This window comes from Euleptes europaea, chromosome 1 (genome assembly GCF_029931775.1).
Source record: "Euleptes europaea isolate rEulEur1 chromosome 1, rEulEur1.hap1, whole genome shotgun sequence".
Lineage (NCBI taxonomy): Eukaryota > Metazoa > Chordata > Lepidosauria > Squamata > Sphaerodactylidae > Euleptes > Euleptes europaea.
The window spans coordinates 77,541,957-77,558,130 of record NC_079312.1 but is presented as its reverse complement, the minus strand read 5'-3'; the positions used below and the strand labels follow the sequence as shown (position 1 = coordinate 77,558,130).

The following is a 16,174-nucleotide window of genomic DNA, read 5'->3' as shown; positions in this document are numbered from 1 at the left end:
TGTATGTGGACGCAGTGTTGCAACACTATAAAGGGGGTCCCCAACTGCCTGTCAAGGCACTTATTGACTCCGGTTGCGCTCGCACTCTCATCAATGAGGCCACATTTGCAGCACTCAAAGTCAAGTCCGAGGCTTTACCAGCCCCCGTCCATTTTGCCCAAATGGATGGGAGCCATTTCAAAGGGGGCCCAGTTGATCATCGCACTATAGGGGTGGCAATGGGAATTGGCTCCCACTGGGAGCAAATAGACTTTACCATAGCCCCTATCCGATTTGAAGTGGTCCTGGGAATTAACTGGATTAAAGGTCATAGTCCCAGTATAGACTGGGAGACGAACACGATCTCCTTTGCCAACCCCAAATGCGACCAGCACCGACAGCAAGTTGCGGTGCTGTCTCCACCCGCTTCGGCATTAATCTCCGAAGTCCCATCACCGCCATCCCTCCCTGATATATACCAGGACTTTGCGGATGTCTTTAACATTAAAGAATGTGATGCCTTACCCCCCCACCGGGCTACTGACTGTGCAATTGAAGTGGTGAAGGACTGCACATTAACCAAGAGTAAAATTTACCCAATGAGCACTTCCGAGCGCACTGTACTACGGGACTTTTTGGACAAAAACCTTGCCAGAGGGTTCATTCGCCCATCGAATGCTCCCAACTCAACCCCCGCGTTTTTCGTCCGAAAAAAGGAGGGCGACCTACGCCTCTGCATTGACTTCCGAAAACTCAATGCAGTTACTCAAGCCAACGCCTATCCTATACCGCTAATTTAAGATATTTTGGGACAACTGCAAGAGGGACGTATTTTCTCCAAATTGGACCTAGTAGAAGCCTACTACCGCGTCCGTATCCGCGAGGGGGACGAACCCCTCACTGCCTTCTCTAGCTGTTTTGGAATGTTTGAATTCCTTGTGATGCCCTTCGGATTAAAAGGGGCCCCGGGGGTCTTCATGCAACTCATCAACGAAATCCTCCATGATTTACTGTACCGCGGGGTGGTAGTTTATTTGGATGACATTCTTATTTATTCAAAAACCATGGACGAACACGTCACTTTGGTCCGAGAAGTTCTACACCGCCTACGCAATCACCAACTCTTTGCAAAGCTGGCTAAATGCGAATTTCACCAGAGCAAAATAACTTTCTTGGGATATATAATCTCCCACCATGGCCTTAGCATGGACCCGGCCAAGGTCCAATCCGTCCTTGATTGGACTCCTCCCTCCAACCGCAAGCAAGTACAACAGTTTCTGGGCTTTGCTAATTTCTACCGCGGATTTATCCCTAACTTCGCCCAAATAGCACTGCCCATCACCGACCTTCTGAAAACCAAGGGTAAAGAAAGCTCTGCTACATTACCCTCCGCTAAGATACTGTGGACTGATCAATGCCAGACCGCCTTTGTAGCCTCAAACGCCTTTTCACATCGGAACCTGTGCTACGGCACCCAGACCCAAATCGAATGTTCATTGTACAAGTCGATGCCTCCGACGTAGCTATGGGAGGGGCCCTACTCCAAAGAGGACCAGATGGTCTCCTTCACCCCTGCGCTTACTTCTCAAAGAAATTTGCGCACTCCCAATTGAACTGGCCTATTTGGGAGAAAGAAGCCTCAGCTGTTCACCATGCACTTACTCTATGGCGACAATTCCTGGAAGGGTCTAAAGTCCCCTTCGAAGTTTGGACCGATCACAAGAATCTAGCCGCCCTCACAGGAACCCATAAGTTATCCGCAAAACAACAGCGTTGGGCGGAATTCTTTGCTCAGTTTCGTTTTGTCCTGAAGCATGTCCCAGGAAAACAAAACGTCCTCGCAGATGCTCTCTCCCGGTTGCCTCAATACCTGGCGAAACTCGATCGGCCAACAAACTCTTTATTTACGCCCGCGCAAAGAGAAGCCCTGCCCGTACTGGCTGTACAAACCCGATCCCAGATGCTGCCCCAGCGAAAGCACACAGTAACCGGCGTACAAACTCCTCCAGTCCTACCGACTGCCCAGCTGCCCCCGCAACGAAAACCCACGATGACCGGCGCTCCAGCTCCTCCAACCCAACCGGCCACCCAACCGCCTGCAGTCTGCGCACCACCGCACGTAAGCGCTTCCCCCTCGTCAACCCCCATAACTGCTCCTACTGCCGCTGTAAACAAGGGGGGGGTCCCCGTCTCCGAATCTTTCTTAAATTCCCTTCGGGAACAATGCCTTATGGAACGCTCTAATGAAATCCTGCCTCCTGGTGTAATCGAACAAGGACGCTCTTGTTACAAAGACTCGAAATTGTATGTGCCCAAAGCGCTCCGAAAAGACGTCTTACACTTGGCTCATGGAGTAAAGACAGCTGGACACTCTGGGTTCCTAAAGACCCTTCACCTGTTGCGCAGACAATTTTGGTGGGGGGGAATGCGTTCTGACATTGACTCTTTTATTCGCAGCTGTCCTATTTGCGCCACAGTCAAACGATCTCAAGGCAAGCCCCCAGGACTACTGCAACCACTTGAAATACCCAGCAAACCCTGGGAAGTGATTGCTATGGATTTTATGACGGATCTCCCTCTCAGCGGGGGAAAAACTGTATTATGGGTTATCACTGACTTATTTTCTAAGCAAATACATTTGGTTCCATGTGCGGGGATCCCCTCCGCTCAGAAGTTGGCCCGCCTCTTCGTGTCACATGTCTTTAGACTACATTCGTTTCCGCGCAAGATAATCTGCGACCGCGGAAGTAGTTTCGTTGCTAAGTTTTGGAAAGCTTTTCTCAAATTGGTGGGGGTGGAGCAGGGGTTGTCTAGTGCATACCATCCCCAAACGGATGGTCAAACCGAACGTGTTAATGCTGTACTTGAATGTTATTTGCGCTGTTATGTCAACTACCACCAAGATGTGGGTAGAACTGTTGCCTTTTGCGGAATATGCTTACAATAATGCTGTACATCAGTCCACAGGTTTCAGCCCGTTCTATGCGGTGTATGGACAGGACTTCGGTCCTATCACCCCAATAGAAGGTTTGGAGGGGGAGGGGGATGCCGACATTGCCTCTTGGGCACACACCCTCCGTACCACATGGCCCTGGCTGGTTAGCAACCTTGACCGAGCCAAGCGCAAATACAAGGCACAGGCTGACAAGCATCGTTCCCCCGGTGGGGACCTGCAAGTGGGTAACCTGGTATACCTTTCCACCAAGAATCTGCGTTCCACCCGTCCGTGCCATAAGCTCAATGCTAAGTACATTGGCCCATTTCCCATCATTCGCATCATAAATCCTGTCACGGTGGAACTGTCTCTCCCCAAAACCCTGAGGCGTGTGCACCCCGTTTTCCATATCAGCCTTCTAAAGCCCCATTTCGCTTCCCCGCAATGGCACCCGGAGCCGCCTCCTGAACAGCCCATAATGGGGGGGGGGGGAGAACATTTCGAAGTCTCCAAAATCCTGGATTCCAGCATACACCATGGGGCCTTGCAATACCTGATCCGCTGGAAGCACTTCCCCCCTGCCTATGACGAATGGGTTCGCGCACGGGATGTCTCCGCCCCCAAACTCGTCAACGCCTTTCACAATACCTACCCAGACAGACCAGCCCCCTTGCCGGATGGGAGGGGGCCTTAAGGGGAGCAGGATGTCAGGCTGTTATCTCGGTTTAGATGTTTCCTTTCGTTCCTTTGCTGAACCGTCCAGACTTCAAGGACGGCTCCACATACCAAAGCCTGGGAACGCCACTCCTGGGAAATAGTGCTCTGTTTATGCTTTGTAATCTCCCGCCGTTTCTATGCCTTATATTTCCAACTAACGAGCAAGACAACTCATAGCTGTCATCTTATCCTCAATGCACTGTATTGCCTATTTGACCAGTAAAAGCCATCTGCTTGGAATCTGATTGTCTCTGTGGTGATTTCTGGTTCTATGGGTCAAGAGCTCACACTTAGAAACTTCAAGGGATTCAAGTGGACACCATTAAATGAGGCTGATTAAAGCTCTCTACCTTCTGTCACTCCTGCCATCCAATTCATAGCCAAAGATGAAGAACGGCCCACTCCCCCAGGGGCTTACTCACTTGCAGGACTTGTGGGAGCATGGCTTGAACACAGCAGAAATTGGATGAGCGTAGCAGATTGGGCAGAGGTCCTCCTCACTGGTGGGCTGCAGAAAAAACAGCACTCAACATATTAGCAGCTGCCAGCATAAGCCGACATCAAGTTTCAGTGCAAGGTGACTCGTAATGAGAATGCTCTTAGAAAAGAGCAACGGACCTTTACAGTCAATAGAACAAAGTTTTGCAATACGATCCTCAAGACTTGGAGCTGTGGGTAGGTTAGTACTCTCCATCTTAGGGCTCATACAGAAATCACATTGCTGAAGATCAAACCAAATTTAGTTGCTTCCCCTATCCAGAGGTCCTGAGACCAGAGGTGGGTCCCCGTAGGTGGAGACTGGATCCTCCTAAGGTACATGAAAAGCAGAGCTGCTTCCCCTGGGATGACTGGGCAGGACCTTCTCCTGGGGCCTGAGAGGGCACACTGTCCTCTACACTGGCTTCTGCTCTACTCTGTCTGACTGCGGTAGTCTGGTGACCAGAGACTTGACTCTACTACTGAGGGAGGAAGTGGCCTTAGATGCAGATATGGCTGCACCGAACAGGCCCAGTTGCCCATACATGAGGTGGTGATAGGACCCCTCTCTCCATTTTGGTACAAATCATGATGGGAACAATGATGGTCAAATTAATCTCCCACTGCTATGGGAGAAGGTCTGACATGCAGGGTTGCAATCCTTGTCATTTCCTTACCAACCCTATCATGTAATTTGGGAGGGGGAAAAAGATTCCCTATAATTCTACTTCTTTTTAAAAAAAAAAACCCACAACAACAAGGCTCTTTTACGAGGAATTCCATTTACCAGGAATTCCTCTGCTGCCTGTGGTTTAAAAGAGCTGATTTGGGAATACAGGGGCAGATTATGTCATAAACAAAGTGGGGGACCGTGTCTGTGGCCAAGAGGAAGAGCAATCCCAGTGGGCATGCAGCCCTACAACCATGGGGGCGGGCAGGGAAAGCCTGAAACATAACAAAATGGAATTATAAGATAGAAATGAAAAACCTCAAGTCTTATGAATCACCCCCTTGGTGCAGGGACATCGGTTCTGTCTGTCCAGAAGACTGCAGTCAAGATAATACGTACACTTGAGTATCCACAGAATGCTGTCTTTCACTTTGATGCTGGTAGAGTTCGTAAGAGTCAAAAAGCTTATGGGCTCCCATGGTCAAGGTATGCTTGCTTAGGCCTCCTCGGCTTCAATAGCTCCTCACACTGAAAGTGCAATGGGCCCAGCCTCGCTTGAGACCTTGTAGGAAGGCTGGCTTCCTGCCTCCAGATCGGCCTCAACTGACCATGGATTTCCCCAAGTGCAGGGCCACAGAGCGTTCACCTCCTTCCCCTGCCTCCTCCCTCCCATTGCAGCAGCCTTCATGCAGGTCTGCACTTCAACTGGAAAGTGAGCCGCTGCATTAATAATTCAGATCCAGCCCCAGCAGGGATCATGTTCCTTGCTGGATCACTGCTCCTTTTCAAAGGTCACTCAGACACAATCACACTTGAAGGGACATTTCAGCTCCCAGAATCTGGGTAGCCACTCTTCTACTCTTATGCCCTTTGTCCCAGGATACTTTCTCCCATCCCAGAATTATGCATCGAAGACACACAATTCTGTGACTTCACCTGATGCACATTTATCAGGCCTGTTTTCTGTTTGTTTTGCCCTGTTGATTCTTTGACTAAAATTCAGATCCTAAGATCTAAGGATTCTTTGTTTCAGATAATCCAGAACTTTTTAAGCAAGCACTGGGGAAGAATGGGTTTGAAGAGGGGGATAAAGTGGGTTGTAGGGGTACAGCCAAAGATTTAACATTATACTGGACCTCATTTCACCAAAAGTAACAAAATGCTGTGCCTTTAGGACATCTGTTCAGTTGTCTGTCAGCTGAAGGAGGAGGACTGGGCATGGCAGCCCTCACTTCTTCCAAGGCTCAGGCTTAGTCCTTCTGCATGGAAGTCCACTGCCACGTAGCCTTGACACACAAGCACCTGAGATCACATGAAGCTAAACCAAACGTAGCTATCCAGGAAACAAAGAGACACTCCACACTGGGAAGTAACACACTTGGTAGCTGAGTAGGACTAATAGATCCCATGGCGAGAGACTTTATGCTATGGTGGTTATAATGGGCCAAGAATAGGAGCTACAGTTGCCCATCTCCAGGTACTAGCTGGAGATCTCCTGCTATTAAAAACTGATCTCCAGGCGATAGAGATCAGATCACCTGGAGAAAATGTCCGCTTTGGCAATTGGACTCTATGGCACTGAAGTCTCTCCTCAAACCCCACCCTCCTCAGGCTATGCCCTAAAAACCTTCAGGTATTTCCCAACCCTAATAAGAGCATTGGGCCACTCACCAAGGTAGAAGCTGCAGCCTGCTTGGACTCTTCACTCAGATGACCCAGCATTTGCTCCACCTTGGCTAGCTCTTCCTGGCTAATGTAGTCAGTGTCTAGGAGGAAAAATGAAGAACAATGACCAACAGAGGTGTATGTAGCTTCTGATATTACAGTGCAGGGTGGGAAAGAGGAGGAGGGCATCGGTTCCACATTCCTTTCCTCAGCCCCCTCTCATTTCCACATGGTGGCATAGCCTAGTGTGACCTCTGTTAACCCCATGAAGCGCAAACAGAAGTCACCAGATCAAATCAACCTCACCAACATGCTGCGTGCAGTAGTGACATATGATGTGGACTTTTCTTAAGCCAGCAGAGAACAGTCTGTCTGCTGGAGTATCTTCTCAGGGTACAGAGCAGCCACAGTCCCAAGCTTCCTGCCTTACACAAACTAGATGCTAGGGCACCGTCTCCCAATGAAGGTTACCAAAGGTCAGCCTGGAGCTCTCCCAGAATTAGAATTGATCTCCAGACTGCAGAGATCAGTTCCCCTGGAGAAAATAGGCACTTCAGAGGAGGGACTATGGCATCACATCCTGGCTGAGCTACCTCCCCTCCCCAAATCTGAAGGAATTTTCCAAACTGGAGTTGGCAACTCTACTCCCAGTGGGTAAAGTATTTGGCAGCCCCAGAGGAAGCAGTAAGTCTCCACTGCTCCTCCAGCCCCCCCCCCCAAAGTAAGAAATCCTAAAACTTGCTAAGGCTCAGGAGTGCCATCTAGAGCATCTGGGACCCTTGATTACATTACAATAAAGGTATTCAGTTCCATTCCACATTGGACCATCCTGGCAGACTTAATCCATTTTGGCAAAGGACAATCTGATTTAGATCATATCAGCGAGTGTGGTATAGTGGTTAAGAGCAGTGGTTTGATTCCCCACTCCTCCACATGAAGCCAGCTGGGTGACCTTGGGCTAGTCACAGCTCTCTTAGAGCTCTCTGAGCCCCACTTATCTCACAGGGTGTCTGTTGTGGGGAGGGGAAGGGAAGGTGATTGTAAGCCGGTTTGATTTTGCCTTAAGTGGTAGAGAAAGTCGGTATATAAAAACCAACTCTTCTTCTATTTGTCATGTTAGTTCAGAGCCATTGCCAAGTGCTTGATAGATGTGGGACTATATGGGATATGGCTCTGATTGGTAAAGTAGCCAATGACATCAGAGATGGGGATTTGCAGGGGATTGGAGAAATCCACTTGTCACTCTTAGAAAGAAGGCTGGATTAGGTCCAACTCCATTGAGCATAAAAATCTGTACATCTGGAATTTTCCCTTGTCTTCAGTTTGCAAGTTTCAGTGGAAACTGGGTCCACAGGAAGCTGGATAGGGGTTGAGGACCCCTACAACTTCTTGTTACCACAAGGAACTCAGCACATGCTCCAAGGAATAAGCTACAGCATAGGTAATGTGTTTAACTTAGATAATTCAACTTTATTGCTTTTCATTTGAATATCTATGTGTTGTCATAGCTGTGTGCTTGTCTCTGTATTTTTTATTTGCTTTTTTCCACCCCCTTTTGAGTCCAACCACCCTTTCCCTTTTTTTCCTCTTTTTTCCTCTTTTTTTACAATAAACCTTTTTATAAAGACTTTTTTTTTTTTTGCTTCACTTAGTACAATCTATTTCTTTGGGAAATTTCTCTTAATCTCTTCCCCATGTGGTAGACTGCACAGGTGCTACCAGGTTGGTTATAAGTTGTTCTGTTATTGCTCTAGTACTGCGCGGGAAGAGGGCCTTCTCAGCAGGCCAATTTAGAGGTTCTCAGGAGGTCCTGAGTGGTGGTGGTGGGTTACCAGGGTACTTTCCAGGAAACCCTTGGTCTAAGGGAATTTCCCAGCAAGGGAAGGCACCATTTGTCCCTTCCTGCCACAACACCCCCTTCCATCAGGAAACAGAAGATTGTCCCAGAGGCCTCTGCCGCACTTTCTGATAGGAAGAATTCTGCAGGGAGTGCCATGAGAATCTTCCTGCACTCCTTTTAGTTCCCTCAGTGTAGGTGGGGCTAAGAGGATGGCAAAACAATCTGCTCCTGGCAGCACTCTTTCCACCGGGAAATGGACATTGATTACCTCAGGGTAATCTCCCACTTCTCAAGGGTTGCATGGAGGAGGCACCACAGTATGATTGAATGCCAGCAGTGCCTGACAGGGTCACACATGAACATACGTGAAGCTGGCTTAAACTAAATCAGACCACCAGTCATCAAGGACAGTACCATCTACTCAGACTGGCAAAGGTTAGTCCTTTTAACTGGAGACAATGGTGATGGAAACTGGGACTTTCTGCAATGCAAAGCAGAGGCTCTTCCACTGAGCCAAAGCCCCTCCCACAAAGGATTGTGCTCCTTTGCCTCTGGGACCCCTCCCATCAGAAAATGAAGTGCTCCTTTGGTTCTGCGGGAATTAACAGATGTCAAAGGAATGTGGGACCAGGTAATTCTTTGCTGTCTCTGGTGGAGACACAATGGAAAGGTGGAAAGAAGGATAGGCCATGGAAAGCTCATGATGAAGGCACTGTACCACAGCTAATGTGGTACAGTATTGATGAAGGCACTGTACCATAGCTAATGAATGTGACTTAGTTTCACAGTTAAATTGTGGAACTCCCTGCCCCAGGATGTGGTGATAGCAGCCAACTTGGCAGGCTTTAAGAGGGGAGTGGACATGTTCATGGAGGAGAGGGCTATTCATGGCTACTAGTCAAAATGGATAAGAGTCATGATGCATACCTATTCTCTCCAGGATCAGAGGAGCATGCCTATTATATTAGGCACTGTGGAACACAGGCAGGATAATGCTGCCACAGTCATCTTGTTTGTGGACTTCCTAGAGACACCAGGTTGGCCAACTGTGTGAACAGACTGCTGGACTTGATGGGCCTTGGTCTGAGCCAGCATGGCTTTTCTTATGTTCTTATGACTTCTATAAACCAATCCTAATACTTGTTATGCCAGTGACTGAGCATGGGGCTCTGAGCATACCAATAGTGGTTGAGTCCAGCATCATCAAATGATGTACACGTGCAAGCAGCACCAAGCTTGCATTTTTCAGACTGAGGGTGAGAGAAAGAGCACTCTCTGATGGGCAGGGCAGTGTGGGTTCAGCACAAGCACTCTGCTGTAACTAAATGAAAAGCCACACAAGGGCAGCAAGAAGCAGTACGGCACCCATTAGAAAGGGCGAGGCCACAGGCCTAATTGCAGAGGACATTTGGGAGCAAGGTCCATTCTGGGAAACAATTAACAGTTCCTCTTTAGGTATCACTTACAATGAATGGCAGAAAACAGAGGAGAATCTGCCTGCAGTGGCCTCTGCAACCCGCTGTCTTGTTCATAGCATATGCTTTCCCCACAGTTGGCAGGAAGAGGGAATCTGCTACTGAAAGCAGGAAAGCCCCACCGTCACTGACTTCAGCAAGCGGGAAAGGGCAGCAGACACCAACCCCTGCAGACTTCCACACAGCACCAACCGCCCCAAGAGCTTTATAGCCATCCAATGAGCCTGCTGGTCTGACCTGATTACAAGTAAACCAAGAGCACTTGGAACACACAGGGAGCTGCTGAATAAGAGAAGAGGAAAAACCATTCTCTATTGATACTTCAATTTTTTTAATTGACTGAGGGATCATCAACAGCCTTTCAGAGTACAGCTTCTAAATTTGAAGCACTCAACAGTGTACAACTGTCTGAACCACAGAGGAGCAACTGTGATAGCTCTCTTCAATTTCCCTGGGACAGAGCCTTCCTCAGATCAGTAGAAATTCCCTTGGGAGCCATCAAAAGGAGGATGCCGAGATCACCCTAATGTAAGATGTGGTTTGTTATATGGGCTAAATGGCCTTTTCCAGATGCCTCCATCCTGTAAGCACCGTGCAAGTTTATTTGCCTGCGTACATTCACCTGGAAAATAAAAACTGCAAAGTCCCCGGGCCTCAACAATGAGGGCCTTCAGCCAGTCTCGTTTGCATCTGGAACGGAAACTGACAAGGCAACCACAGTTCGGTTCAGACAAAGCTTCACTGCCCACTGCAGGGATTCCCCTCCCTCCCCATAGTTCTCACTTCAGCTGCTTTCCCCCTCCCATCATTTAATGTTCTGCTTCATCATCAGCTCAAGATTTCCATGGAACTAACGGCTTCTGGAGGATGGGTAAATAAAGCCTGCGCTATTCCCCAGGGACCAGAGTTTCCTCCATCTCAATCCTCCAATTGCTTCTCTGCGTCAGCCAAAGACGAGGGCTCGCTCCTCTCATTCTCTGCGTTTCTATTTAGGGATGGACAAACAACACTTCTTTCCAACAGTGCCCTGCTATGAGGAGCAATGCTTTTGCGCACAGAGGAGAAGTACTAATTTTTTTTTTTGCTCTCTTTCAATCAAACATGTGGCAGGTAAAAGAAAGTGTATTTGAAGGTGGCTTCAGTTCAAAAAGGTAATAGGCTGAGATGAGAATCCGGCATTACAAACTTGGGATCACAGTGAAATGCACAGGTCTTTCAATAAACAGCCAGCAAGAAACCGCACAAAAGGAATAAAAGAAAACCATCTTCTACTTCCTACTTGCATTTTATTTACTTCATTTATATTCCCCTCTATCACTAATGGGGACCCAAAGCAGTTTACATTGTTTTCCTCACTTCCATTTTATCCTCACAAGCCACTGCAGCTTAATCTGGAGCCTTCTTGGCTCATCCTCCAAATTTCCACCAGAGTCTCTGTAGTATCTTCAGAGGCTTTTCAACCCCAATCTTAGTTATATTCAAAAGACATATAGTTATATACAAAATCTGAAGGAAAGTGAGGGGGACATATCCCCACTGCAAAGGAGGCATGAAAGGGACTCAAGTCTCTTAGAAATGGGCATCACAAAACAAGAGCTGCAGATCTTTCCCATCTAAGCTGGTTTTAGTGGTCAGGCGTGATGGCATTGGATACTTCTAATACTCCATTTTATATTATGGCTTGTGTTCTATAGAACTTCCTTCCTTCCTTCCCTTTCTTTCCTTTCCTTCCTTCCCTTCCTTTTTTCCTTCTTTCTTTCTGCTGGCACCTATCTTCCAAGCTGCCCTGACCTGGATAGCCCAGTCTAGCCTGATCTCGTCCGATCTCAGAAGCTAAGCAGGGCCGACCCTGGCAAGTATTTGGACGGGAGACATCCAAGGAACAACAGGGCCGTGATGCAGAAGCAGGCAATGGCAAGGCACCTCTGAACGTCTTTGCCTATATATCTATCTATATATAAATAATATACCAAGTTTCCTGTAACAAAGTCAAATAAAAATAAGAAAATATGCAAACTGTGGATCTTCTGAAAACAAATACAGTGGGGGAGGATGCGTATATTCCAAAGGCTCACTCCTGTGCCTCAGTGAGTGGATAACCTCCATCCCCTGGTCATATTGTTTCAGGTCCCATAGTGAGAAACTACCAGTGTCAAGTGCTGCACCTCTATAGAAGCCACTAATATTCCTGACGCTGCTGGCTGGTCCTGCAGACCCTCGCAGGGCTGGCCCACATTATTTTCCCCCTGTGGGGAGGCAAGCAAGGGAAGGAAGGCCAGGCCCTGGCAAAGGAAGGAGGAAGACCCCTGGGCTTGCCCCTGTGATAGAGGGAAGGAAGCAGCGGACTCCCCACCAGCTGGCTGCCTACTGGGGCTGGGTGGGCCTCCTGGTGCCGCTGCTTGCTGCAACAGGGCTGGTTACCACCCCTCCAGTTGCCTAGGTGTGCCAGCCCTGAACCCACAGAATTTTGCTAATTCTCTTCCAGTAAAAGGTGCAACTATTTAAAAACTTTCATCAGCACAAAGCCATAACTTATCACTTCATCTTATTTTGTTTTGTTATATTGTTATTTTAAAAAAATCCTTATTTCAAATGCTTGGCTCATTCTGCTCTCCTTGTAGCTCTGGGCTGCTGTTTGGGGTATGGTGTGGAACGAGACAAGGAAGCAGGCAGTCTCCCTCATTTACCTCTCAAAAGGCATGTTTTGGTGGCCTAACGAAGCCTCAAGTATAAAGGAATCTTTGAGGAGCAAAAAGAGATGGACAAGAATTAAAAAAACAACAACAAGATGACCATGACAACAGTATTCAAATTTTTAGAGGCTCTGTAGTAGGAGATCGCAGCGACCACCTTGCTGCCTTTTCTGCAGAGGGCACCTATGAGTTGCACACCTGCCACACTGGCAAGAAATGGTACAGCCACACAAGGCAAAAGGAGTCCATGGCATATTCAAGCATGACAAATCAGGAGATACTTACAACTCTGCAGGGAGAAGTGTTTCTTGTCAGCAGAAGGAGATGCCGTCCCCGGCGCTAAAGGCTCCGTGTGACCCAGCAAGTACTGAATGGAACGGAGCTGGAAACAGGGATCTGCCAGCAGCACAGCTGTCGCCCGCTCAGCCCTGGAAAGACAAACAGTGGAACTCTTTCTTAAAGGCCTTCCCAGCACATGCTGCAGCTCTCAGCAAACCCTGTACAACACAACAACATGGAGTCATGGATGGCACAGAGAAAGGGCAACCTTCCAGCCTTTAAGGGGATAACGTTCGTCCAAAAAACTGCCACACAGGTCAGAACTGGCCTCAGGCCTACTGCCCTGAAGCAATTAACTAGATGCTTCCTCCAGTTGTTCACCTGTGCCCTAGAACAGATAAGAAAGTCAGGGGCACTATGGTAGTGGGAGGGGGAGGAGAAGAGATAAAGGGCCTCTCCGCAGGCTTGATGTGGCCCCTAAGCTGCTGTGAGGGACTACTTTGTTCTGTTTCTGAACTGCCCGTACAAGCGGTGGGTCAGACCTGTCTTAGTAGAATGGTCCAGGAAGGCCGTGCCGCCACCGCCGATTCACCTCATCTCCCGGTAAGTAGGGGGTTCAGGGGCTCTTCCCCCTCCCCCCCTTGGATGGCACTGGGGTCGGGGTGGGTTGGGTCGGGAGGGCCCGGGAGGCCGGCGGGAGGGCGACCTGGGGCAGGGGCCCTGCGCTCTAAAATGGCAGCCGCCATTTTAGAGCACAGCATTGCCAGTAAAGGGAATTTCTTATTGACCCTCGGCTTATACGCGGGTCAATAAGAAATTCCCTTTTCTGGCCTCAAATATGGGGGGTCGGCTTATACTCGGGTCGGCTTATACCCGAGTATATACGGTAGCCCAGGGAGGTTGGAGAACCTTACAGCTGCCTGCTGAAGAACAAGGGTTTGGCTTTGGGTTGCCTGCTCTAGGTTAGGAAATACCTGGAGATTTTGGGGGTGGAGCCTGAGAAGGGCAGGGTTTGGACAGAGGAGGGTCTTCAATGCCATAGAGTCCAATTGCCAACGTGGCCGTTTTCTCCAGAGGATCTGATCTCTGTCACTTGGAGATCAGTTGTAATAGCAGGACATCTCCAGCCACCACCTGGAGGGTGGCAACCCTCGTTTGGCTCTTTCAGGAAACCTGCAACTTCCTTCCCAGTGAGATCTCCTCCTGGCTACAACTGATGTTGTTAAAAGCTGAGCACATGTGAAAAACTTATTGTCCTGATATATTTTAGTTGGTACCAGAAATGGCTTAAGTCCTGAAGCTAGAAGCCAACAGCTTACACAAAGACATGAAGTATAGCTAAATTAGTAATAAACATTCTAACAGCTGAACCACCAAAACTCGACCAATCACCGGGCAAACAGCTGAGAAAAAGATACACCATTCTGGCAAATAAACCAGGTCTAGACACAGTGGATACTTCACTCATCTCGTTTGATTCAAGAAAGCAAGAGGCAGCTGCTTAGCAACCAGACTGACTGACATACTGCATTTGTTATATTACCTCATGCCAGTGAATCCCGAATCGCAGCCTGTGAAAGCAATGTTAATGAACAAATAGCATAAGCTCAACACTTGCCAGTAAGGGTAGGAAAAAACATCCCCAGTGAGTGGTGTTATATTTCAACTCGTACACTAAAAGTCCATATATTTTGGGAGTTCATGGGGGATGGGGAATTGGGTTTCCTCTGGCCATTTATGCATGGTCAATTTTGGGACCATGCCTATTCATGGTCCCAACGCAAAAGGAGAAATTCTACCCCCCTCACCTGCTCCTTTGTTCCTGTCTGCATAGTCATTAGCATGTGCATAGCCCGCTGTTATTTTGCATGGTTCCTTGAGAGGGATTCTTCGGGGCAAACACCAAAGGTCAAGTTAAACGGGCTCTTTAGTAATGCAAAACAGGTATGCGCCGGCTTCGCAGTCACTTCCGGAATGACAGTTCAGCGTGAAAAATTCAAAAAAATATGCGGGGCAATTCAGCCTGGAACGCACTGCTAATTACCATGCAAAAATGGCCTCTATGTCCTTGGAGTTTGTACCGCCACAATCTATCACTCTGCTCACCAAATGTTCACCAAGCTTCAACTGAGCCATCAAGTGTCCTGGTTGTATGCTTGTCTACATGCATATTCTTTCATACAGAAGGAACCCTGAGGGCTTTGAATTGGGCAACCCAAAAAGTTTCATCATTACAACAGCCACGCACCGTCACATTAACCATTCCAAAAAGAAGGGTACATTCAGCCACCCTGCTCAGCAGTCTGAAGCTTACCTCCAGGCTAAGGAGACCTTCCTCCAACTTAAGTGGTTCTTGGAGGAAGATCAAGGGAAGCTTAGGTTGGAGGAGGGCTTCAAACTTTGCTGAGCAAAGAGCTTCAATACACCCCTCTGTTACACACTGTCAACATTTTATCACCTGTCATGGTGAAGAAATATTTTAATGTCGCGTTGACCAAACGGCTTGGCAGTTTGAGTCACAACAACTCTAACCAACACAAAGGACTGGGTGAATTGACCAAAGATACCACTGCAGATGCTAATACTAGGTTCACAGAGTCAGCAAGATACATGACACACTAGGATGCTCTAGGCACGCCTGCCTAAGAGTGGCACACTAGACCATTTTGTTTGGCATGCAGGGCCAAGTCTCCACCCATGATAAGACCCTCCTAAGCTGGCAGTGCTACTGGTGCTCAGCTTGCTCCCAGGCGTTCTGGCCAAGTGTAACCCTTGTTCTCCCCTCTCCCTTGCTTGCTGGCACACCAATGTTTTTACAGGTAGATGTTGGAGTTTTTTAGCACTTGGTTATAAAAATGTTGCCTATTGCTGCTCCAGAGGCAAGCCAACAAATTCCAGATACCGAGAGGAGGGTTTAATGCCATACTGCGAAGTAGCTCTTAGAAGCTACGTGTGCCTGCCTACTGGAATGTAAGCAAAGCATTATCTAGCAATATGTATTTGTTTTCTACCTTGTATTTTATTGCAGACTTGTCAGTAGGGACAAGTACTGTCTTGCACCTCTTTCCTTCAAGGAAGATAAAGGCAAAATTCACTAATGTTCTTCCTTGTAGATGTCAAAATGATCAAGTACGTTAAGCAGTGCAGAAATCAGTGTGGGGAGGCAGGAGAATCATCTGCCGCAGACCTACCAGAGCACTCCCTTTTCATATAGTGAGGAATGTCCCTTCTGTACATAGAGCAGAACAAATATCAAAGACCACTCTCTTGAAAGCAAATCTCATCAATATTAAGGGGAGCAATATGAGTGCTTTAAGTTGTTAACAGGCCACCTCTTTCAGGTCCCCGCTGCCCCACTGAGTCCAGAAACACTGTTTTTGGAATGGAATCCCACTTCAGCCTTCCCACTGCCAGTCACTACTGCCCTGACAGAACAGATTCAGA

General features: G+C 48.1%; 1 protein-coding gene across 1 annotated transcript in view; it reads right to left on the bottom strand.

Annotated features, from left to right (window-relative positions):
* Positions 1 to 16,174, bottom strand: part of RNF123 (ring finger protein 123) — a 111,195-nt gene that overhangs the window by 9,382 nt on the left and 85,639 nt on the right. Inside the window, exons 37-39 of the mRNA XM_056853978.1 lie at positions 12,737 to 12,879; positions 6,450 to 6,544; positions 4,054 to 4,139 (exon numbers count right to left, since the gene is read on the bottom strand). Of these exons, the coding sequence (XP_056709956.1) occupies positions 4,054 to 4,139; positions 6,450 to 6,544; positions 12,737 to 12,879 (324 nt within the window). The remainder of the gene's footprint in view (positions 1 to 4,053; positions 4,140 to 6,449; positions 6,545 to 12,736; positions 12,880 to 16,174) is intronic.